This window comes from Schistocerca americana, chromosome 1 (genome assembly GCF_021461395.2).
Source record: "Schistocerca americana isolate TAMUIC-IGC-003095 chromosome 1, iqSchAmer2.1, whole genome shotgun sequence".
NCBI classification, from domain to species: domain Eukaryota; kingdom Metazoa; phylum Arthropoda; class Insecta; order Orthoptera; family Acrididae; genus Schistocerca; species Schistocerca americana.
In genome coordinates, this window is record NC_060119.1 from 149,039,708 (window position 1) to 149,066,246 (window position 26,539).

General features: G+C 40.5%; 1 protein-coding gene across 1 annotated transcript in view; it reads right to left on the reverse strand.

Moving 5' to 3' along the window:
- Positions 1-1,428: 1,428 nt before the first annotated feature.
- Positions 1,429-26,539, reverse strand: part of LOC124620854 (RUS family member 1) — a 122,321-nt gene continuing 97,210 nt past the window's right edge. The window contains exons 7-9 of the mRNA XM_047147098.1: positions 25,335-25,591; positions 1,786-1,948; positions 1,429-1,709 (exon numbers count right to left, since the gene is read on the reverse strand). Coding sequence (XP_047003054.1) covers positions 1,603-1,709; positions 1,786-1,948; positions 25,335-25,591 — 527 coding nt within the window. The 3' untranslated portion in view covers positions 1,429-1,602. The remainder of the gene's footprint in view (positions 1,710-1,785; positions 1,949-25,334; positions 25,592-26,539) is intronic.

Below are 26,539 nucleotides of genomic sequence, written 5' to 3' on the forward strand. Positions count from 1 at the left end.
GCAAACTCACTGTAGACCCTTATTCAGACAACTAAAGATACTTACAATACCATAAATATATATTTTTAAATGCCTGGAAATGATAAGTAAAAATAACTGCGATCTCCAAACCAACTCAAGCTACCATGATCACAATACAAGGCATTGTAAAGACTTCCACATTCCCTATGTAGCAAAAACTAGAAGTCAGAAACATGTTAGCCACTTAGGAATAACGCTTTTAAATGCACTTCCATCTCAAATTAAAGAATTGAAAGGCAAAAATAATTTCAAGCATGAAGTAAAAAAATACTTGATGGAAAAATGCTACTACAGTGTAAATGAATACCTGTCTCAGACTGTGGATTGAAACCTGTAGCCTGCTTATTTTTTAAAAATTCAGACTAATTTAATGATGTTTTCAACTTTGTAATTATGATACTTAGGAAAAATCTGTTAAATATCCGTAATACGTTTTGTGTATATCCGTAACACGTTTTGTGTATAAGGCATAGTTCATTATCTAAAATTGTTTATCGTGAGCACGTACTTTTGTTTTTTGGGTAATAAGTTCTTGTACACTACTTATGTACTATGTGTATGTAATTTGTTTGCTGTTTGTATATGTTTGTCAATTTATTATGTGTATGTGTTGTTATGTGTTACGTGTAATCAAATGACAAATCCTATATCACATGTGTGATCTATTGGATGCTAAATAAATAAATAAATACAAGATCCCGAGTTCGAGTCGCAGTCAGGGCACATATTTTCAGCTGTCCCTGTTGATATTTCAGACATGTCTGAAAGAACAGGTACCATCTTCACATAGTGATTACTACGGTGAAACAAGCAAAGTACTAGACTCGTGCAGTGTCAAATGTGCATAGTGTTCAAAAATTTTGCAGCCTTGAGGTAGCAAACTGCAATGTGCATAATATTTTTGGTATTCTGGACAGAAGTCTTATACAGAACTGATTCAGAACTCTGTGGGAAGTGATTACGAGGTAACTGGTGTTTTCAGCCAAACACAAGGCTCACTGATGTTCCCTTAAGCTCTTTGTTAAGGATCTTTTACAAGAATATCTGATAATAGTAGAGGGTGTAGGTAATAGTTTGGCCAATAAACTTAATTATATGAGAATGACATAAGACACAATGCAGAGAATGAACCTCACACTACTACAGTACATGAGTTTTGCTTTTTTAAATGACAGACTGGAGGATTCTCCAATAATGGTAGTAAGTGTTTCACAGAATCACAAACAGTGACCGTCATAGTGTTGAGAGAGAAATTACTGGAAAGATGCTGGAGAGAAATTTATAAAACAGACAGGATAGCTGGAAAATTTGTCTCTTTCTTGAACGTATTTCTACAGCACTTTGTGTCTTGTTTTCCTGTAAAACAAATAAGAGCAAAATTGAACAGAAATAATGATCAGGCATGGATAACTTCTGGAATTAAAGTATCTTGTGCTAAGAAGAAAGAGTTTTACATAATTCACAGGCAAAACTGCAGTAAGATTTAAAACTTCCAAAAATAAGGTAAAAACTAAGTGTAACATTATTAAAAAAGAAACAAACACATTATTTCTTTGTCCTTTGCTTATTTAATTTTTAATTTCAGTCATCTTTAGAGGATTTATCCCAAATAGTTTCATTATTCTCGCTATTTGTCCACTGCACTCTCCATTCATCTACAATCAAGTGGTGGTTAGTTGTGGTCCAGCCTGCGCACAAACAATGGAAATTAGGAACTGAAAATTTTTCTATACCTGTAGCGAGATAATTGTATTATTCACTTACCTGAAGCATGAAGTGCTTTTAAAAATTGGGAAAATTTTTCACTATGGGCTTCATTAAGCTTCTCAATGGCTGCTGTAGTGAACTGATGTGAATCAGCATTAGGTGAAGTAAAGAGGTAACCAAGTGGCCTTTTATTCTTTCTGGGAATCATTCCATGAGGAGGCTGTACAGAAGTTAAACAGAGAAAACTTAATGCTGATGTACAAAATCTCACTAAAATGGAAGTAATGAACATCAGTACCATTGTAAATACCTATTCATAATTTAATGACATCTTACACACAGCTGAATTAAATAATTCAGAAAATATCACTGGTGTTGTGACATAGTGCAATGTCTCAAGCAAACATCAACGTCCACACACTCTCTCTCTCTCTCTCTCTCTCTCTCTCTCTCTATATATATATATATATATATATATATATATATATATATATATATATATATATATATATATATATATAAAAAGAATAAAAATAAATAATATGTGAAGAGCATGGTAGACAGACAACGTCTACCTAGACAAGTCTAAAGTTCAGATTTCTCTGCATTTTCATTACGACACTCTGCCATGGAGAAGAAGTAAAAACTTTGAGGTTCGCCGATGACATTGTAATCCTGTCAGAGACAGCAAAGGACTTGGAAGAGCAGTTGAATGGAATGGACAGTGTCTTGAAAGGAGGATATAAGATGAACATCAACAAAAGCAAAACGAGGATAATGGAATGTAGTCAAATTAAATCGGGTGATGCTGAGGGAATTAGATTAGGAAATGAGACACTTAAAGTATTAAAGGAGTTTTGCTATTTAGGGAGTAAAATAACTGATGATGGTCGAAGTAGAGAGGATATAAAATGTAGACTGGCAATGGCAAGGAAATCGTTTCTGAAGAAGAGAAATTTGTTAACATCGAGTATAGATTTAAGTGTCAGGAAGTCGTTTCTGAAAGTATTTGTATGGAGTGTAGCCATGTATGGAAGTGAAACATGGACGATAACTAGTATGGACAAGAGGAGAATAGAAGCTTTCGAAATGTGGTGCTACAGAAGAATGCTGAAGATAAGGTGGGTAGATCACGTAACTAATGAGGAGGTATTGAATAGGATTAAGGAGAAGAGAAGTTTGTGGCACAACTTGACTAAAAGAAGGGATCGGTTGGTAGGACATGTTTTGAGGCATCAAGGGATCACAAATTTAGCATTGGAGGGCAGTGTGGAGGGTAAAAATCGTAGAGGGAGACCAAGAGATGAATACACTAAGCAGATTCAGAAGTTGTAGGTTGCAGTAGGTACTGGGAGATGAAGGGGCTTGCACAGGATAGAGTAGCATGGAGAGCTGCATCAAACCAGTCTCAGGACTGAAGACCACAACAACAACAACAACAACTCTCCCATGGGACAAACTAACATGTGACCATTCATGCTTCATTTCTTTGTATATGTTCAGCACTCCCTATTAGTCCTGTTTTGTCTGGACCCTTGCACAGATGAGCAATATTCTAGAATGTGTAACAGAAGCAATGCCTTCATAGACAGACTGCATTTTCCCATTAGCCCACCAACGAACGGAGGTGTCACCTGCTTTACCTATGACTATGCATATGTGATCATATTGCTTCATATCGCCATAAACTGTTACACCCAGGTATTTGGGTTAGCAGATTCCAGTTACTGGTGTTGTTGTCACTGTATACTATATTTCTGTATTTTGAGAAAGAATATAATATTACATTTTTGAACATTTAAAGCAATTTTCCAATCTCTGCAGCACTTTGAAATGTTATCAACATCTGATTGTGTGGCTATCATGAGCTGGTTGAACGCACTGCGCTACAAGTCTAATTCTAAAAAGAAGTCATCAAAAAACTAGCAAAGTTTCCAGTCTTGTTTGTGTGTCTGTCAATAAACCTTATTGTGGTACCAAGACAAGATCTCACTGCCTGACACATGGCTTTTGGGAGGTGATGTCATAAAAGTGTATATATAATTTCGGTGAGACAGACAATGACCTCTGCAGAGCAGATGCACACCAGGCTTGAATTATTATGGGAATCGGCAAAATGCCACAAGTAATAAGGATACTGGGTAAGGGGAACTACATTAGTAGTGTGTGGATAAGTTGTGAATTTGGATCTGGTAGGAGGTGTGCTAAGATAGTCCATGCAGTTGGCTCAGTGGTCATGGCGTCTGCCTAGTAAGTAGAAGACACAGGTTTGAATCCCAGTCTGGCACAAATTTTCAGCTTTCCCCAATTAATGCCGGCTCACAGCTGACGTCTGTAATACCTTTGTGTCTTAATATATAATGGCTATTCTTTCAGACATGTCTGAAAGAACAGATTCCGTATATATATTAAAACTATTTCTTATTTAAGATGCGATGCACTCATTGGCCGTTGACATGTGCTTGAATATGAGGCATGACACTAGTGCCAGCAAACATTTTCTGGTACTACTGTTGGCTATATTTGCCTTCAGCTTGATTCCGACTTGTATAGTGAGCAAAAGTATAATGTGGCATTTATCAACCTCCACTGAGTGATGCAGGTATTGCCAATTTTAGGTGATTTTCATTGAGATCAGTGCAGGTATGTGTTAATCAAATAGTTAACTACAGTCCATATTTGTACTTTACACTGTTCACTCAGATCTATTTTTGCATGGTAGCCCCAGCTGGTCAAGACTGAGAATGAAACAGTTGGTTCACAACAAGTCACCAAAAAATAAATAAAAAAATATATATATATACATATAAAAAAATAGAGGGAAACATTCCACGCGGGAAAAATATATTTAAAAACAAAGATGATGTGACTTACCATACGAAAGCGCTGGCAGGTCGATAGAAACACAAACAGACACATACATACACACAAAATTCAAGCTTTCACAAAAAACTGTTGCCTCATCAGGAAAGAGGGAAGGAGAGGGAAAGACGAAAGGAAGTGGGTTTTAAGGGAGATGGTAAGGAGTCATTCCAATCCCGGGAGCGGAAAGACTTACCTTAGGGGGAAAAAAGGACAGGTATACACTCGCACACACACACATATCCATCCACACATATACAGACACAAGCAGACATATTTAAAGACAAAGAGTTTGGGCAGAGATGTCAGTCGAGGTGGAAGTGCAGATGCAAATATATATATAAACAGAGATGATGTGACTTACCAAACGAAAGCGCTGGCACGTCGATAGACACACAAACATACACACCAAATTCTAGCTTTTGCAACCAACGGATGCCTCGTCAGGAAAGAGGGAAGGAGAGGGAAAGACGAAAGGATTTGGATTTTAAGGGAGAGGGTAAGGAGTCATTCCAATCCCGGGAGCGGAAAGAATTACCTTAGGGGGAAAAAGGACGGGTATACACACTCGCGCACACACACACATATCCATCCACGCATATACAGACACAAGCAGACATATACAGAGGCAAAGAGTTTGGGCAGAGATGTCAGTCGAGGTGGAAGTGCAGAGGCAAAGATGTTGTTGAATGACAGGTGAGGTATGAGTGGCGGCAACTTGAAATTAGCGGAGATTTAGGCCTGGTGGATAACGGGAAGAGAGGATATATTGAAGAGCAAGTTCCCATCTCCGGAGTTCGGATAGGTTGGTGTTAGTGGGAAGTATCCAGATAGCCCGGACGGTGTAACACTGTGCCAAGATGTGCTGGCCGTGCACCAAGGCATGTTTAGCCACAGGGTGATCCTCATTACCAACAAACACTGTCTGTCTGTGTCCATTCATGTGAATGGACAGTTTGTTGCTGGTCATTCCCACATTGAATGCGTCACAGTGTAGGCAGGTCAGTTGGTAGATCACGTGGGTGCTTTCACACGTGGCTCTGCCTTTGATCGTATACACCTTCCGGGTTACAGGACTGGAGTAGGTGGTGGTGGGAGGGTGCATGGGACAGGTTTTACACCGGGGGCAGTTACAAGGGTAGGAGCCAGAGGGTAGGGAAGGTGGTTTGGGGATTTCATAGGGATGAACTAAGAGGTTATGAAGGTTAGGTGGATGGCGGAAAGACACTCTTGGTGGAGTGGGGAGGATTTCATGAAGGATGGATCTCATTTCCGGGCAGGATTTGAGGAAGTCGTATCCCTGCTGGAGAGCCACATTCAGAGGCTGATCCAGTCCCGGAAAGTATTCTGTCACAAGTGGGGCACTTTTGTGGTTCTTCTGTGGGAGGTTCTGGGTTTGAGAGGATGAGGAAGTGGCTCTGGTTATTTGCTTCTGTACCAGGTCGGGAGGGTAGTTGCGGGATGCGAAAGCTGTTGTCAGGTTGTTGGTGTAATGGTTCAGGGATTCCGGACTGGAGCAGATTCGTTTGCCACGAAGACCTAGGCTGTAGGGAAGGGACCGTTTGATGTGGAATGGGTGGCAGCTGTCATAATGGAGGTACTGTTGCTTGTTGGTGGGTTTGATGTGGACGGACGTGTGAAGCTGGCCATTGGACAGGTGGAGGTCAACATCAAGGAAAGTGGCGTGGGATTTGGAGTAGGACCAGGTGAATCTGATGGAACCAAAGGAGTTGAGGTTGGAGAGGAAATTCTGGAGTTCTTCACTGTGAGTCCAGATCAGGAAGATGTCATAAAAAAATCTGTACCAAACTTTGGGTTGGCAGGCCTGGGTAGCCAAGAAGGCATCTTCTAAGCAACCCATGAATAGGTTGGCGTACGAAGGGGCCATCCTGGTACCCATAGCTGTTCCCTTTAATTGTTGGTATGTCTGGTCTTCAAAAGTGAAGAAGTTGTGGGTCAGGATGAAGCTGGCTAAGGTAATGAGGAAAGAGGTTTTAGGTAAGGTGGAAGGTGATTGGCGTGAAAGGAAGTGCTCCACCGCAGCGAGGCTCTGGACATGCGGGATATTTGTGTATAAGGAAGTGGCATCAATGGTTACAAGGATGGTTTCCGGGGGTAACGGATTGGGTAAGGATTTCAGGTGTTCGAGAAAGTGGTTGGTGTCTTTGATGAAGGATGGGAGACTGCATGTAATGGGTTGAAGGTGTTGATCTACATAGGCAGAGATACGTTCTTAGGCCCCCTACAAAACCTTTCACCTGACTCCATCAACCTCCTGACCCCACAGACACCCCGCACCCCTACCTTCTACCTTCTTCCTAAAATTCACAAACCCAATCATCCCGGCCGCCACATTGAAGCTGGTTACCACAGAACGTATCTCTGCCTACGTAGATTAACACCTTCAACCCATTACATGCAGTCTCCCATCCTTCATCAAAGACACCAACCACTTTCTCGAACGCCTGGAATCCTTACCCAATCCGTTACCCCCGGAAACCTTCCTTGTAACCATTGATGCCACTTCCTTATATACAAATATCCCGCAATGTCCAGGGCCTCACTGCGATGGAGCACTTCCTTTCACTCCAATCACCTTCCACCCTACCTAAAACCTCTTTCCTCATTACCTTAGCCAGCTTCATCCTGACCCACAACTTCTTCACTTTTGAAGACCAGACTTACCAACAATTAAAGGGACCAGCCATGGGTACCAGGATGGCCCCTTCGTATGCCAACACATTCATGGGTCGCTTAGAGGAAGCCTTCTTGGTTACCCAGGCCTGCCAACCCAAAGTTTGGTACAGATTTTTTTATGACATCTTCATGATCTGGACTCACAGTGAAGAAGAACTCCAGAATTTCCTCTCCAACCTCAACTCCTTTGGTTCCATCAGATTCACCTGGTCCTACTCCAAATCCCACGCCACTTTCCTTGATGTTGACCTCCACCTGTCCAATGGCCAGCTTCACACGTCCGTCCACATCAAACCCACCAACAAGCAACAGTACCTCCATTATGACAGCTGCCACCCATTCCACATCAAACGGTCCCTTCCCTACAGCCTAGGTCTTCGTGGCAAACGAATCTGCTCCAGTCCGGAATCCCTGAACCATTACACCAACAACCTGACAACAGCTTTTGCATCCCGCAACTACCCTCCCGACCTGGTACAGAAGCAAATAACCAGAGCCACTTCCTCATCCTCTCAAACCCAGAACCTCCCACAGAAGAACCACAAAAGTGCCCCACTTGTGACAGAATACTTTCCGGTACTGGATCAGACTCTGAATGTGGCTCTCCAGCAGGGATACGACTTCCTCAAATCCTGCCCGGAAATGAGATCTATCCTTCTCGAAATCCTCCCCACTCCACCAAGAGTGTCTTTCCGCCGTCCACCTAACCTTCGTAACCTCTGAGTTCATCCCTATGAAATCCCCAAACCACCTTCCCTACCCTCTGGCTCCTACCCTTGTAACCGCCCCAGGTGTAAAACCTGTCCCATGCACCCTCCCAACACCACCTACTCCAGTCCTGTAACCCGGAAGGTGTACACGATCAAAGGCAGAGCCACGTGTGAAAGCACCCACGTGATCTACCAACTGACCTGCCTACACTGTGACGCATTCTATGTGGGAATGACCAGCAAGAAACTGTTCATTCGCATGAATGGACACAGGCAGACAGTGTTTGTTGGTAATGAGGATCACCCTTTGGCTAAACATGCCTTGGTGCACGGCCAGCACATCTTGGCACAGTGTTACACCGTCCGGGCTATCTGGATACTTACCACTAACACCAACCTATCCGAACTCCGGAGATGGGAACTTGCTCTTCAATATATCCTCTCTTCCCGTTATCCACCAGGCCTCAATCTCCGCTAATTTCAAGTTGCCGCCACTCATACCTCACCTGTCATTCAACAACATCTTTGCCTCTGCACTTCCGCCTCGACTGACATCTCTGCCCAAACTCTTTGCCTCTGTATATGTCTGCTTGTGTCTGTATATGTGTGGATGGATATGTGTGTGTGTGTGTGTGAGTGTATACCCGTCCTTTTTCCCCCTAAGGTAAGTCTTTCCACTCTCGGGATTGGAATGACTCCTTAGCCTCTCCCTTAAAACCCACATCCTTTCGTCTTTCCCTCTCCTTCCCTCTTTCCTGATGAGGCAACAGTTTGTTGCGAAAGATTGAATTTTGTGTGTATGTTTGTGTTTGTTTATGTGTCTTTCGACCTGCCAGCGCTTTCGTTCGGTAAGTCACATCATCTTTGTTTTTTGATAAATTTTTCCCACGTGGAATGTTTTCCTCTATTTTTTATATATATACTGCAACCGTGTCAGATTTGACGTAAATACTTCATGAAATGAAAATGTTGCTTGTCCTACATCAACAAAATGTTGAAGTTGCAAAAATGTAAAAAACACCTTTCATAATTTCTTTTTAAACATCAATTAGTAAAATGCCTATTTCTGAAATTTTTTATAACTCCAAATAAGGAGATCAATCCATAGCAATTATGGACAATCTGTAACATTTGGCAGCCATGCTACAGTATGGAATCAAAGTTTGAATATTACTCATTCTTCCAGCATAGATAAAGGGAGCAAATGATTTGATTGTTTTTGCATTAGATGTTGTCTATGATGCACCTTAAGGGGTTTATGAAGGCGCCAATTAGATCATGGGCAGTTCCTGAGAAAACCTGCTGAAAGTGTTTCCACCATTTTTTGTCATAAGCATATCTAAATAACTAACCACAGTAAGTTGCTCAATTTTTTATGGTATACTCGCTATGATTTATCTAGAAGTGTCATCTTCTAGTTCCCAAAATTTTTTATCCATCATTGAGAAACATCCCAAAACCATGGTTTTCAGCTAGCAAAACTGAGCCATGGATTCAAAAACAATCATGCACAGTAAATGGCTGAAATTTTTACGATATATTCCTAAGATCCCAATCTACAACAACCTTGAAAATTCCATTTCTGAAGTATGAGGACATCTAGTGAACGTCTTGAAAACTAAATAAGAGTTGTTTGAACTAAAATATCAAAGATGACGTTAGTAGTACTGCTAGGCAGATAAAACACTTTCTTAATTTCCCCAGTATTGAAATTTTATTCCCTAAAAATTTTGCCAAGGTTTCTGTTTCCCCTAAAAGTTCCTAAAAAATATATTTCTGTAAAATGGTGAAAAAAAGGAATGATCTGGAGTCAATGAGAATAGGAACATAATTCCTGGGTTGCTACCACTAAATGCTGGTATGCAGTGCTAGCATTTGTTTTTGCTCTGTCTGTAGAGTTCCTTCACCAAATGGAGAGCACAGACAGCAAAATTTATGAAATTTTCACCCTCTATATGGCAGAGGAGTGGCTTTGGGATGATCTGAGTCACAGTTACAACAGGATTTGTTATCCGACTTTGGAAAAATTTGTCTTCAGCAAGTTACACCAGTTGCTGCCATACAAAAGGGTGGCTGGGAAAAAGCAATTTTACGATGCTTTCTACAAGGCAGAAATGAATGGTTGTAGGAGGCAGCAGTCAGTAGTAAACATAGATGTGGCAGTGGGATCACCAATTGTAGATGCCCTCACCACATTCATTCGAAGTATGAGTGGAATTGAGAGGCTGAAGAAGTTTTCTTTATTGCGACTGGTACTTTACATTCATTTTAATATCAAAATAAAAATAAATATAAGATCAATTAAACCTATCTTGATTATTTAGTCTAGGAAAATGTATGAACTATAGTGTTTGAAGACTTAAATCAGGCTACTAATTTTTAAAATTTCCTGGCGGTGAAGAGGTGGAGATGAGGGATGACCCACCTCCATATTTGCCATGTGATTACTGCGACAGCCTCTTATCAGGGTAGGCAGCTATGCTGTAGGATAGTTCCAGTAGCCCTAGGACTACCCAAATCACTTGACCCTATATCACAAGTAGAACCTGAGGTATGAACCCTGGAAAAATCCTGTTTTTATGCTGTGCAGGATGTATTGGAACATATTGGTAGCACATGCTGTCATATGTATGCTAATTTTGAGTATTGATTTTTGTTGTATTACTTTGACAACTCCACAATCATTGAGAGATGATCCTTGGATCAAATAAATTAATAAACAACTGATCAGACCACTGTCGGATTGTTCATAGATGATGCTGTTGTCTACAGGAAGGTATTGCTGTAGAAATGAAGAAAAAGACTTGGACAGAATTTCCATTTAGTGTAATGGAGGGAAGCCCTCTTCAAATGTGTAAGAAAACACCCATAAAAAAAGGAAGTACCTAACAGAAGCAAGTTTCAAAATTAGTGATAACTTACAGAGCTCATCAAATTGTTTAAATATTTACATATAATAGTAAAAAGCTATATGAAATATGTGAAATGGGATGAAGACATGAAATTAGTAGAAAAAAGATTAATATAAAACATGGATTTGTTGGTAGGGTTCTGAGAAAGTGTTATGCATCAGATACTAGAGTGACTGGTTCTAGAACACTGCTCAAGCACTTTTAGTCCTTATGAAGCAGACATGAGAGCAGATATCAAACAAATTCAGAGACAGACTGCTTTGATTATAACATGTTACTACAGAATGTGAAAAAGTGTAACAGCAGTGCTCAAGGGCATTAAATGGGAATCTCTGGAACAAAAGTAATGTTGTTCTCAAGAGTCCCCGCCAGGTAAATTTACAAAAGGACCAGTATTTGAGAAAGAATGTGCACTAATAAGCTGCCACCATCATATAACTCTCATGGAGATCGTGATAATATGATAAAGACAGACCAGAGCACTTCCCAATGCAAATAAACACACTTTTTTTCTTACTGAATGCACAAATGTAACATAACAAATTATTAACATTGGTACAAAGTATCTTCCAGCATGCACTGTATAGAGGGTTGCAAAGTATTGATTGTTGTTGTTGTGGTCTTCAGTCCTGAGACTGGTTTGATGCAGCTCTCCATGCTACTCTATCCTGTGCAAGCTTCTTCATCTCCCAGTACCTACTGCAACCTACATCCTTCTGAATCTGCTTAGTGTATTCATCTCTTGGTCTCCCTCTACGATTTTTACCCTCCACGCTGCCCTCCAATGCTAAATTTGTGATCCCTTGATGCCTCAAAACATGTCCTACCAACCGATCCCTTCTTCTAGTCAAGTTGTGCCACAAACTTCTCTTCTCCTTAATCCTATTCAATACCTCCTCATTAGTTACGTGATCTACCCACCTCATCTTCAGCATTCTTCTGTAGCACCACATTTCGAAAGCTTCTATTCTCTTCTTGTCCAAACTGGTTATCGTCCATGTTTCACTTCCATACATGGCTACACTCCATACAAATACTTTCAGAAACGACTTCCTGACACTTAAATCTATACTCGATGTTAACAAATTTCTCTTCTTCAGATACGATTTCCTTGCCATTCCCAGTCTACATTTTATATCCTCTCTACTTCGACCATCATCAGTTATTTTACTCCCTAAATAGCAAAACTCCTTTACTACTTTAAGTGTCTCATTTCCTAATCTAATTCCCTGAGCATCACCTGACTTAATTCGACTACATTCCATTATCCTCGTTTTGCTTTTGTTGATGTTCATCTTATATCCTCCTTTCAAGACACTGTCCATTCCGTTCAACTGCTCTTCCAAGTCCTTTGCTGTCTCTGACAGAATTACAATGTCACCGGTGAACCTCAAAGTTTTTACTTCTTCTCCATGAATTTTAATACCTACTCCGAATTTTTCTTTTGTTTCCTTTACTGCGTGCTCAATATACAAATTGAATAACATCGGGGAGAGGCTACAACCCTGTCTTACTCCTTTCCCAATCACTGCTTCCCTTTCATGCCCCTCGACTCTTATAACTGCCATCTGGTTTCTGTACAAATTGTAAATAGCCTTTCGCTCCCTGTATTTTACTCCTGCCACCTTCAGAATTTGAAAGAGAGTATTCCAGTTAACGTTGTCAAAAGCTTTCTCTAAGTCTACAAATGCTAGAAACGTAGGTTTGCCTTTTCTTAATCTTTCTTCTAAGATAAGTCGTAAGGCTAGTATTGCCTCACGTGTTCCAACATTTCTACGGAATCCAAACTGATCTTCCCCGAGGTCCGCTTCTACCAGTTTTTCCATTCGTCTGTAAAGAATTCGCGTTAGTATTTTGCAGCTGTGACTTATTAAACTGATAGTTCGGTAATTTTCACATCTGTCAACACCTGCTTTCTTTGGGATTGGAATTATTATATTCTTCTTGAAGTCTGTGGGTATTTCGCCTGTCTCATACATCTTGCTCACCATATGGTAGAGTTTTGTCATGACTGGCTCTCCCAAGGCCATCAGTAGTTCTAATGGAATGTTGTCTACTCCCGGGGCCTTGTTTCGACTCAGGTCTTTCAGTGCTCTGTCAAACTCTTCACGCAGTATTTTATCTCCCATTTCATCTTCATCTACATCCTCTCCCATTTCCATAATATTGTCCTCAAGTACATCGCCCTTGTATAAACCCTCTATATACTCCTTCCACCTTTCTGCCTTCCCTTCTTTGCTTAGAACTGGGTTGCCATCTGAGCTCTTGATATTCATACAAGTGGTTCTCTTCTCTCCAAAAGTCTCTTTAATTTTCCTGTATTGATTAACTATCTTAAAAAAAACTGGCGAATGTATTTACAAGCGCAGTATAAATTTGAAAACTGAATAAATCACGGAATAATGTAGATAGAGAGGAACAAATTGACACACATGCTTGAAATGACATGGGGTTTTATTAGAACCAAAAAAATACACAAGTTCAAAAAATGTCCGACAGATGGCGTTTCATCTGATCAGAATAGCAACAGTTAGCATCACAAAGTAAGACAAAGCAAAGATGATGTTCTTTATAGGAAATGCTCAATATGTTCACTATCATTACTCAACAACAGCTGTAGTCAAGGAATAATGTTGTGAACAGCACTGTAAAGCATGTCCAGAGTTATGGTGAGGCATTGGCATTGGATGTTGTCTTTCAGCATCCCTAGAGATGTCGGTCGATCACGATACACTTGCAACTTCAGGTAACCCCAAAGCCAATAATCGCACGGACTGAGGTCTGGGGACCTGGGAGGCCAAGCATGATGAAAGTGGCGGCTGAGCACACGATCATTACCAAATGACGCGCGCAAGAGATCTTTCACGTGTCTATCAAGGAATGCCTCAGTGCCAACAAAACAGTAGTGTATGGAATGCTGGTGCAACGTGCGACTGCACGAACGCTGACTTCCCGGTGCATAGACAAACCCGCTACAGTCTCCATTTCTTCCTGAACTGTCTCAGCAGCATTATGCCTTGTACTTGGTTGGCCACTACGGGGTATCGTCTAAACAACCCGTGGCTTCGAACTACAAAATCATTCTCACCACAGCTGCATTTGTCAATAGACCTTTACCCATTCGAATCCCCTTCCTATGGTGATAGGATCGTAACGCTGAAATAGCACAATCCCCATTCTGAAAATACCGCTTCACTAAAAGTGCCTTTTCTGGTAACGTCAACATGCTGTGACTGCTGGCGCATCTAATTCTCTCTCTCATTACAGCTCCTTTTCTACACGATTATCATGTGCAGCCACTGATGTTCTGCTGTCCAGCACCATCTGTCGGACATTTTGTGAACTTTGTTGTTTTTTTTTTTGGTTCTAATAAAACCCCATGTCATTCCAAGCATGTGTGTCAATTTTTACCTCTCTATCTACATTATTCCGTGGTTTATTAAGTTTTCAAATTTATATTGACTTTTTGATCACCCAGCACACAGACACACACACACACACACACGCACACACACACACACACACGGCGTCAGAGCACACACATATAGAAGGTTATAATTGTGCAGTCTTTCGGAGCCAGTGGCTTCTCCTTCTGGCAGATTGGAAAAGTTGCCCAGAACTGCAGCTCAGGGACGAATAACCAAACGGAACGAGAAGGAAAGACCAAAAGAATCAGTCTTTCCTTCTCATCCTATCTGGTAAGTCTTCTCTGACCTGCAGTTCTGTGTGACTTTTCCGAAATCTACAACTTTTCCTAGACCTCTCCAGTCCTTTTCCTTCACCCCTCTTCCTTCCCCTTCAACCCTTCTGCCCGAAGAAGGAGTTCTGCTGCCACTTGGTGAGTAGATTTTTTTATCTCTCCAATTACATTACATTGTCAAAAATTGATTGTTTTCATTGTTATAAGTTGTAAATGAGTCTTACTGAAATCAGTTGTAACATAACCACATTAAATGCATTAAAAATTAACAAACTATTTGCACTGAATGTTTAGTTACAACTGTCTAATGCTTGTATACAGGAACATGACAGAGGTCAGAGGGGGCAGCAGGAAGCAAAGGAAGCAAGCCCGGCCTCCATATACTGTAGGCTTACGTAAGGAGAGGAGCTATGCAGGAGGAACAAAGGCATACCTATCTCTGCAGTACTGGCATTACGAACTGTACATCATGCTTCTATGAAAACAGTAGTCAGGCACCGAAGTATATATTGGTTTAAATGTTGTTCATAAACAAAACTGAAATTCTCTTACGCATTAACATGGTCAATAAAAATCCTAACTGCAGCAATTAAGTACACTTATTGCAAGTAAAGGAAATAGTATTTAATAGAAATTAAATTTGCAACACAATAAACATCAGACTGTTTTTCATATTTACTGAAGATGTCATACTTTCGTAAAAATATTTCGAACCACAAGGTCATTTGGTTTCACTGTCCTGATCTCCTGTTTATACGTCTGACTCTTCCTCACTTACATCTGATGAGGTTGCATTAATGATACTTTCATCAACAATGGGACTGTTGTGCAACACAAATGTGATGGAAGCTGAAGTAGTGAATTAAAATTTGTGCCACAGCTGGGACTCGAACTGGCTCTACTTGCTTACTAAGCAGGTATGATAGCCGTTATATCACTGTAGCAGTATGGTTAAGACAGCTGCAAGGACTACCCTAGTCCAATGCCTTCCTTAACACAAACTTCAATGCACGTCCCCAGATTATTTTCCTCTTCTTAAATCTTCACTATTTCCAAGGCTCTCCAGTATTGAAAAACACAATGAAGATGTGAATTGAAGTTTGTGTAAGGAGGGCATTGGACTAGGTTAGTCCATGTAGCTGTGTTAGCTATACTGCTACAGTGGTGTACTGGCTAGCACATCTACCTAGTAAGCAAGGAGACCCAGATTCAATTCCGGGCTGTGGCAGAAACTTTACTTCATTTCTCCAGCTTCTATCTTTATTGTAGACAAAGTTGAGACTAATATGTCTCAAGGAAAATTTAATTATAACATGAATGTGTTTTGAAATAATACAATAACCAGTGATGTTTCCATACAAAGCGATACAGCAGTAATGAAAGATACAATATAAAGTACTCATATTTCGGATGAAACACAGGGCATCTTCAAAGCAATCTTAAACTAAATATCTAAAATGAGAAGTCCTCTTTTCTTCTCAGGTGTTTTTGGCAATTCACCAGGACTCTTTTTGAAAACTTTATGATCCGCCTAATGCTACGCATGATTTTTCCTGTGTATGCAGCAGTGCTCACAGAGGATTTGTTGAATGCAGTAATTCTTTCTGCTTCCATTTCATTTTGCAGCACACAATGACACCATATACTTTTGAAATCAAAACAATGGGAAATTGAGATGGAATGTAACAATACCAGAGAAGGAAAGTTGCTACTCACCATATAGCGGAGATGCTAAGTCACGATAGACACAATAAAAAACTGATCATGCTCTCTGTGTCAGTTCCCATATTTTTGCATGTTATCTCTCGCACTTTTCCGGTGCCACACGATCTTACATCTCTAACTACGAACCCCTCACCACCCCCCACACTTTCTCCGTTCTATCCCTGTTCACTCCCACTAAATCCACCTCATCCAGTCACATCTGCCGTCCCCCTTCTTTATGCTTATCCGCCCTCAAACCTGCTACTCACAGTAATATGCATATATTTATTAATGATTAGTTATTCTCTACTTTGACCTCTGTGACTTCTCGCCAATTTTAGTGAGTTTTTGCCTTCCACTATCGTCATTTCCTCAGATTGCATCCCTTTTTTCCCCCTGTGCATCCATTTTGCCCTTTTCGTACTTTTCACACGTATTTGGGTGTATTTTTGCGTAATTTTTTGGACATAATTCTACTTTCTTATGTAATTTTTCGCATTTTTGCACTACCGTGGATCCTTGCTCCTTCCATCTGCGTCAATACAGAAAAGTTTCCTTATCCCTAGCCAGATCCCAGTCCCACATACTGTTCCTGCATTGTTGCTTGGCTCATGAAATCCCCCCTAATGGCCTTACCATCAAATTACCCATCTCTGGTTGCCACCCCTCCTTCCACAATGACCTCCACCTTTTCAGATTCCACCAATCCTTAGCTCTCACCAACATAGTCCTGCAAAACCATATCAACCAAGCCCAATCCTCCTCACAGTATCTTCTCTCCATCTGCAAAATTCTCCTCCTAGGTAATCCCAAATTCCTGGAACCCATAACACACATTGAAACTCTTGCCCTGCAGGAACTTGAGCAACATGCACACCACCACCTCAAAAAGCTCTCCATCCTACTCACTTCCTACTCCCACCTCAGAGTACCACTGTCCACCACTTCTAAAACAACCTCCAAACATCCCCCACGCCCCCCTCATAGCTGACAAACCCTGTCTCGCAGACCTACTACACTTACCCCGTCCGCCAAAACTCCCTCCCACCACCACACAGAACCCAAAACATAAACAGACCTGCAACACAGTCATGAACCTTTCCTCCAGAAGCCTTAGTCCCTCAGAAATATCAGTCCTTTCCAAAGGCCTCACCTTTTGCCCCACTCTCAAATTCAACCATGCAGGACTAGTTAAAGACCTTCTCTCCTTCTCCCAGTCCCTACAGTAGAAACCGACCCGACCAATCAGACTCAACCAAAGACCAATATTGAACCTTGCCTAACTCAGTTCACTCCTCCATCCAATGGTGATCCACCCCCACTGCCTCCAATCCACCCCCTGTTAACTTTCCAGAATTTCTTGTCCTCGAACCTTGCCTCACCATCATTCCCCAAATCCCTCAACATGCATACTAACCTCACATCTACAGAAAGAACCGCAGTCCACCATTTAAAAACTGATCCTGATCTTACAATCCTACCTGCAGACAAAGGCTCCACCACCGTTGTTTTCGAACAGCAAGGATTACGTGGCAGAAGGACTCTGTCAGCTGTCAGATACTTCCACCTACAAACCATGCCACAGTGATCCCATTCCAGCAATCCAGCAGGATCTCCAGTCACTACTAAAATCCTTAGGCCCATCCCAGAACCTCTCCCCAGTGTCCATCTCTCTACTTACCCCTACCAATCTCCACACTCCCACCTTCTACATGCTTCCTAAAGTCCATAAACCCAACCACCCAGGACGCACCATTGTGGCCGGTTACTGTGGCCCCTCTAAGAGAATCTCTGCTCTCGTAGACCAACACCTTCAACCTATTACCCAGAACCTATCCTCCCATATAAAAGATACCAACCATTTCCTCGACCAACTCTCCACAGTTCCTTTCCCTTTACCACACGGTGCACTGCTCATCACTACTGATGCCACCTCCCTGTACACTAACATTCCTAATACCCATAGCCTTACTGCTATTGAACATCACCTTTCCAGACACCCTATGGATTCCAAACCAGCAACCTCCTTCCTAGTCTCCATGACCAACTACATCCTCACCCACAATTACTTCTCCTTTGAAGGCATTACCTACAAACAAATCCGTGGTACGGCTATGGGCACCCACATGGCACCATCCTATGCTAACCTATTCATGGGCCATCTAGAGGAATCCTTCCTAAAAACTCAGAATCCTAAACCCCTCACCTGGTTCAGATTCATTGATGACATCTTAGCTATCTGAATTGAAGGAGAGGACACCTTATTCACATTCCTCCAGAACCTCAACAACTTCTCCCCCATTTGCTTCATCTGATCCTACTCAACCTAACAAGCCACCTTCCTAGATGCTGACCTCCACCTCAGAGATGGCTACATCAGTACCTCCGTCCATATCAAACCTACTAACCAGCAGCAATACCTTCACTTCGACATCTGCCACACATTTCGTACCAAGAAGTCCCTTCCATACAGCCTAGCCACCCATGGTCATCGCATCTGCTGTGATGAGCAGTCCATCTCTAAATATACTGAGGGTCTCACTGAAGCCTTCACAGACTGTAATTATCCTCCCATCCTTTTACAAAAACAAATCTCCCATGCCTTATCTTTCCAGTCTCCCACCTCCTCCCAAAGTCCCACAGTCCAGCCATAGAGGAGCATTCCCCTCGTAACTCAGTACCATCCAGGTCTGGAGCAACTGAATTACATTCTCAACCAGGGTTTCGATTACCTCTCGTCATGCCCTGAAATGAGAAATGTCCTACCCACTATCCTTCCCACACCTCCTACTGTGGTATTCCACCATCCACTGAACCTACACAGTATACTCCGTCCATCTTTACACAACCCCTGCTCCCAATCCCTTAACTCATGGCTCATACCCCTGTAATAGATCTAGATGCAAGGCCTGTCCCATACATCCTCCTACCATCACCTACTCCAGTCCGGTCATTAAAATCACCTATCCCATCAAAGGCAGAGCTACCTGTGAAACCAGTCATGTGATATACAAGCTAAGCAGCAACCACTGTGCTGCATTCTATGTAGGCATGACAACCAACAAGTTGTCTGTCCACATGAACGGCCATCGACTAACTGCGGCCAAAAAACAAGTGGATCACCCTGTTGCTGTACACGCTGCCAAACATGATACCCCCCCCATCTCAATGACTGCTTCACAGCCTGTGCCATATGGATCCTTCCCACCAATACCTGCTTTTCTGAATTGTGCAGGTGGGAACTTTCACTGTCCGCCACTTCCACCACACTATCCGTCCCCAGCCTCCTCCTCCTTGCCCCCACCCAGTCGCCGCTCCCATCATGCACTGGTTCTGCTGCTCGCAGCGTAGTTTCAGCTCTCTGAGACTGCAAACATGTGTGCAAGTTGTGTTTGCATGAGAGTGTGTGTGTGTGTGTGTGTGTGTGTGTGTGTGTGTGTGTGTGTGTGCTGCTGACAAAGGCCTTAATGGCCGAAAGCTATGATGATTGTGTGAATCTTTTTATTGTGCCTATCACGACTCAGCATCTCCGCTATATGCTGAGTAGCAACCTTCCTTCTCTGGTATTGTTACAATATACTTTTGCTAGCACTGCCTTCTAACAGTAGCCCTACCAGCAGGTGTTGTTGGCGACTCCTGGGATGTGCTAGGAACTGCCTCATCACTTGTTTTGAAAACATATTAGACAATAAAAAACCCTCAGAACAATGAAGTGAATCTTTGATGTGACATCACATGTGGTGGACTGCTGTTCAAATTGCTCACCAATATTTTATAAAGTTTTAGACTTCAGAAACTTATTTTAAAGTTTACTGGTATTAATATTTGCTGTAAAAGTAACTTATTAATGGATTTTGATTCATCTGAGTATTTCTTCTGTGTTATTGACTTGAGTGGTCTGTTGCTGATGAGTGTGCTTACGTCGTTCATCGAAGTCTCAGGGCTCAGCAGTGTGTTTACATTTTGTGGTGTGTGGTTGCAGCTGTAGTGGTTCTAAAGCTAAATTCTGACAAAGTTGTTTGTGCACTTTATTTGAATATTAAATTTAGTAGTTTCCAATATTCACCCAAATATTAGCGGTGTGTTTAAATTTCGCAGTGTGCAGTTGCAGTTGTAGTGGTTCCTAAGTTCTGACAAAGTTGTTTGAGCACTGTTATTCAGTTATTAAATTTAGTAGTTTTCAACAGTGTCTCATGCTGTTTCTGGCGGATTAACGATTTAATAAACTTTTGGAAACTTTCACTCACTGTTTTTTAGAGCTGTCTGTGCACTGAAGCCATTTAGTAAATTCCATGCAGTAGTTTTCAGCTGACTTTTCTTATTGTTTCTAGTGAAATATTTCAGTAAAATTTTCATTCTATGTTTTAATTTCATTGAGTGTTCCAGTGGCCGCTTGGATTTTTCGTTTTAGCTAAGAAATTGTGTGAAGTTTTGGTGGTATTGGTACTGGTTGTGGTGAAGTACTATTATTAAAAGTTGTTTCTTTCTTAGAAAAGAGACAATTTCGAGACCACTATTGTTAGTTCTTTAAATAGTTTTGTGGTTGTAACTGAACTTAGGTAACATGACATTTAGTTTTTTCAGTAACCGTTAAAATTTTACTATAAGTGAGAAGTGTGGGCTTTGTCGTAAGTTTCTGAGTAGTGGGTTGCAGTGTGGGATTTGCTCAAAGTATTTTCATTGGGGAGGGGTGAATACAATGGGGAAGCCAGTGGGGATTCCAGTGAGATCCTCTACTGGGAATGCAGAATCTGTAGCAGAAATAAGTTGAAAGATGAGCGGGAGTGTAAGATCTGTGCCCTTCAGGTGCTGGGGAGTAGGAACTGGCAGTTGGTAAGAAGGCAGCTAGGAGGAGGAGATATTCAGACAGTTGTATTTTGCATATATGCAATAGATTTGATCAACTGTCAGAGTCGAGTGGAGAAGAACCTCTTGTAGATGTAGGCGTAGTAAAAAAGGAACAGTCCTCATCAGTTAGGAACTGTACGTCAGTTGCAAATTCTAACAGAAAGAAGAAGGTTCTGCTGCTAGGTATTTCGCATGGCAGAGGCATGGACCAGCAGTTGCAGGAATTGTTGGGGAATGAGTACTAGGTCACCAGCATTGTGAAGCCTAATGCAGGGTTAGCTCAGGTGACTGTTAACGTAGGGGAGTTACGCAGGAATTTTATGAAATAGGATCAGGTAGTGATTGTGGGTGGAGCAGGGAATAGTATTGATAGGGGTGGGGAATATGATGTAGGTGGGGCCTGGTAAAGATAGCTAGACAAACTGGTGGCACTAATGTGCACTTCATGCAAGTGTTTCAGTATCATGATTGGCCTTAACTTAATGCTGCTATTGGGTGTGTTAACATGGGGCCACAGAAGGCACTGATGGTGGAAGGCATGGATCACATTGCAATACTGCCAACTGAGTCTATCAATAGATCAGGTTTCACTAGGCATGGCCTGGACCTCAATAGGTATGGGAAATGGGAGGCCGGCAAAGCTTACAGGTGACACTGTGGTGGGTGGTGGTGGGATCACTTATGGAAAAATTCCTGTAGTAGTTGGTGTTCAAGCTGCACCTTTTTAGACTGAAGTCAACTAATTGGTATCCCTGCTTAAAGGAAGTCTCCCTAACAAAGGAATCACCTTCAGAGGAAGTCAGGTATCCAAGCAGAGAAGGAATTAGCATATCACAACAAAATATAAGAGTTATTAGTTATAAAGTTCGTGAACTCCTTGTATATGTTGACTCTGACGTTACTGGTATATCAAAGCACGACTTAAATAATTTGACAATGCATAGGCTTCCTTCACAGATTAGCTGGCTGCTTTTCAAAGAGTTCTTTGCATGTGGTGATATCAATATTAATTTTTTATGAAAAAGGATGTTGGAAGATCTCCTAAACTAATATGACCTGATGCAGACTGTGTTTTTTCCAACCAGAGTGCAGGGGAACAGTAGCCAGCCACAGAGAGTACTTTTGTGCATTGTTCGTAACTAGATGTGCATTAGGGTAATAAAACGGTGAATGTCCTTTCAGACCATGATACACAAATTTTAACACTAAAACGTTTCTGTACTCAAACAAATATTATATATAATTACAAGCTAATCCAGCGGCAATAGAGAGTTTTTGAAAACTCATTAAGGAAGAAGGGTGGTAGGATGTTTATAGTGTCGATAACATAGATGACAAATGTAATGCTTTTCTTAACACATTTCTCATGCTCTTCGAAAGTTGCTTTTCATTAGCACTTTCTAAACAGGGTACTAGCAGTAAAAGGCAGCCCGTGTGGCTGACTAGTGGGATATCATGTAGAACAAAGTGGGAATTATGTCAAAATGTTAGAAGTAGTCACAATCAAGCTACAGTAGACCACTGCAAACAGTATTGTAAGGTGCTAAAAATGTTATTACGAAGGCAAAGAGTATGTGGTATGCAAATAGAATAGCTAATTCACATGATAAAATTAAAACCATGTGGTCAGTTGTAAAGGAAGTGTGTGGTCAGCAGCACAAGGTTGGCGATATAATGTCAGTTCGTAGTAAAAATATTTCTGTTAGTGATAAGTCAGATGTATGTACAGTATTTAACAATCATTTTCTGAGCATTGATGGTAAATTAAATAAAAACTTAGTTTCTACAGGCAATCACATAACTCTTTGGGAAAATGTCTTTCTGAGATTGATGTCTGAAATACTTCTCTGTGATACTGACAAGGGGGAGATTGAGTCAATAATTAAATCACTGAAGACTAAGGACTCGCATAGATATGAAGGAGTGCCTAGTGCATGTTAGCCCTGTACTTAGCCATATTTGTTATTTTTCCTTTAAGAATGGTCAGTTACCTGAATGATTAAAATACTCAGTAGTAAAGCCACTTTATAAAAGTGGAGAAAGGCATAATGTAGACAATTTTAGACCTATTTCTATGCCACCAGAATTTGCTAAAGTTATTGAAAAGGCTGTGCATGTAAGGCTAATTGATCATTTTACATCAAACAATTAGCTATCAAATGTACAGTTTGGCTTTAGAAGTGGTTTCACAACTGAAAATGCTACAGTCTCTTTTCTCTGTGAGGTACTGGATGGATTAAACAAAAAGTTTCAAATGCTAGGCATATTTTTTATTTAACTACAGCATTTGATTGTGTTAGTCACAAAATATTGCTTCTGCAGTTGGACCATTATGGAATATAGGGAGTAGCTCACAATTGGCTCATCTCTTACTTTCACAATGGACAGCAAAAGATCTTTATTCACAGCATTGAGAATGACTGTGATGTGGAGTCTGAGTGGGGCACGGTTAAATGGGAGGTGCCCCAGGGGTCAGTTATGGGGCCACTCCTGTTCCTTATTTATATGATGATATGCCGTCTAGTATTACAGGGAATTCTAAAATACTTGTCTGCTGATGACACTATCTTGATGGTAAAGAATGTTGTCTGAAATATTGGCTCTGCTTCAAATAGTGCAGTTCATGACACAAGTTCAAGGCTTGTAGAAAATAAGCTAATGCTAAATCACAGTAAGACTCAATTTTTACATTTTCTAACACACAACTGAACAAAACCCGACGTTTTAATTTCACAGAATGGGAACATGGTTAGTGGAACTGAACAGTTCAAATTTCTGGCTGTTCAGATAGATAGTAAACTGTTGTGGAAAGCCCATGTTCAAGATCTTGTTCAAAGCCTTAATGCTGCCATTTTCACTATTTGAATGGTATCTGGAGTTAGTTCAATGTGAAAAATAGTCTACTTTGCTTATTTTCATTTATTTAGGTCATATGGTACAGTATTTTGTGGTAACTCTTTCCATCCCCAAAGTATATTTTTGCCTCAGAAACGGGCAGTTCGGGAAATATTGGTGTAAGTTTGCAAACCTCTTGTGCCCCCTTTTCACTAGTCTGGGTATTCTGACATAGGCCTGTCGATATATATATTCTTTACTGTTATTTCTTTTTAACAATATCAGCTTATCTCCAAGAATTAGCAGCTTTCACTCAGTTAATACTATGCAGAAGCCGAGTCTGCATTTGGACTGCACTTCCTCGACTCTTGTGTAGAAACATATGCAGTATACTGCTGCACCCATTTTCAATAAGCTACCACAAGAATTCAAAAATCTTAGTAGTAATCCACATGCTTTCAAATCAAAACTGAATAGTTTCCTCATGGGTCATGCCTTCTATTCTGTCAAGAAGTTCCTTGAAAAATTAAGCAGATTCCAATGTTATACTGTTGCTAGTGTTTACAAAAACTTATAGGTTGTCTTTTTTTGGGTTCATAAACATTTTATTTTATCTGTTATTACTTTTATGTCGTAATTTAATAGAGATTTGCTCCTCAATTTGGTCCTGCGCAACTAGAAATGTAAAATTAAAATAAAATAAATAACAAATCAGATGGCAATAGCTACCTTACACTACACAGTCTACCACTTAATATTGCGTGTGTAGAAAAAGTGAGAGAGAGAAACAAATGCCTGCTACCCGAAGCCTTCAAACATCTACTGACTTCAATTCAGGATTAGGGAGCCGCCTGCCAACTAAGAGTTAACACACTATACTTCTTACCATTACTAATATGCTTGTCTACTCAACATGAAACATATTCCTAACTTAAAACAGTCTTGTGTACATAATGAGACCCATTCATTTCACTCTGCAATATATAATTATCATGTAGTATTCTTACACATACAGTTCACAGGAATCTTCTTCACTATGCAAAATCTCAAAAAAAAATATTGTCCTATTGAGTTTTATGAATGATCTCATATTTGATTTTGACAACAGAGCTTTGTAGCAACAGCAGCAGCAGCAGCAGCAGCAAGAGTAGTGTGTTAGATAATCACTACGCCAAGCACTGTTTTTAAATACATACAAACAGAATGTGCTGTATTTGGTTAACACAGCACAGTTTCTGATGTAACAGCAATGTGTTGAAACACAAAAAAGTCTGAGCACTATTAAAACCATGAACACAGCAACAACAGTAAATTTGGCAAAAATAAAAATAAACTTACCACATTATCATAATTAACATCACCCATACATGTTAGCAAATTTGCATGAAAAAATGCCTCTATTACATCACATGGTTTTTCTTTTGGCTTGAAGACAACACTGACTATTCTGGAGTCTAAATCTGGAATCAACATGTACTTTTTACCATGGAAAAGATCTTGCAGCAACTTTATTTTCTCATAAGTCACTATCTTTCTGGCTACCAAAGTGCTTAAAGATGCACCAAGAATTATCTTGAATCCACCGAGGTACTGTTCTGAAACAACATACAAAATTAGCATTAAATGAAAGTAGTAATGAACACTGGGCTGACAGAAGTTAACAGAAAGTATCCTATGGGTTTTAATGAGTGAGTTTGTAACCAAATTTGTGAGACAAATGGCCATATCTTTTGATTGCACTGACTTACATGCTTAACTTTTTTACACCACCAACAGACCATAGACCTTAGTATGTGACATAAATTTCAAGTTGATACATCTGCCTGTTCCTGAGAAGCTGTGTTTTTAACAGTTGGACAGGTAGACAGGCAACAAAGTGATCCTATATGGGTTCTTTTTTTACCAACTGAGGTACAGAAACCTAAAGAGGAAACAAAATTTTTTATGTGGAGAGAAGTATAACAACTAAGGGAAAATAAAGCTGGATTTAAAATTTTAATCTAGTATTTGTAACTAAAACTTAATTTAACAGAGTGGAAAAAGGAGACCGAGTCTGGTCATTTATTACTATGCTGACATTCTGTGTCATATGTTTGTTGACTCCCAGTAGGGCCATCTTTCTACTTTTCTTTAAAGAATGTAAAATTTTACATTCTACATTATATGTGTGGTTTTCAGTTAAAAGATGATTGGCATAGCTTGGCTCTTTCTTTCCTAATCTCCATCTTCTCTTGTGTTAAGATAACCCAACTGCTACAGCTCTACCTGACTCACCAACATATACTTTTCCATGGTGCTTGCATGTGATTTTATACACATCCCTCTGTGCCAATGGTTGTAGCGGGGTTGTACTATTGAATAAAAATATTGGTATGCTATCAGTACTGTAAAATGCATGTCTGTTATTGTAAGATTTTACCTTTTTTCTGTGGTTATCTAACTTTTTAGCTATATATGGACTGATGTACCAGTTTTCTTACTACCGACTGAAAATGTATTGCACTGGTTTAAAATTACACTTTTTCTTTTTTCATAGGATGCTA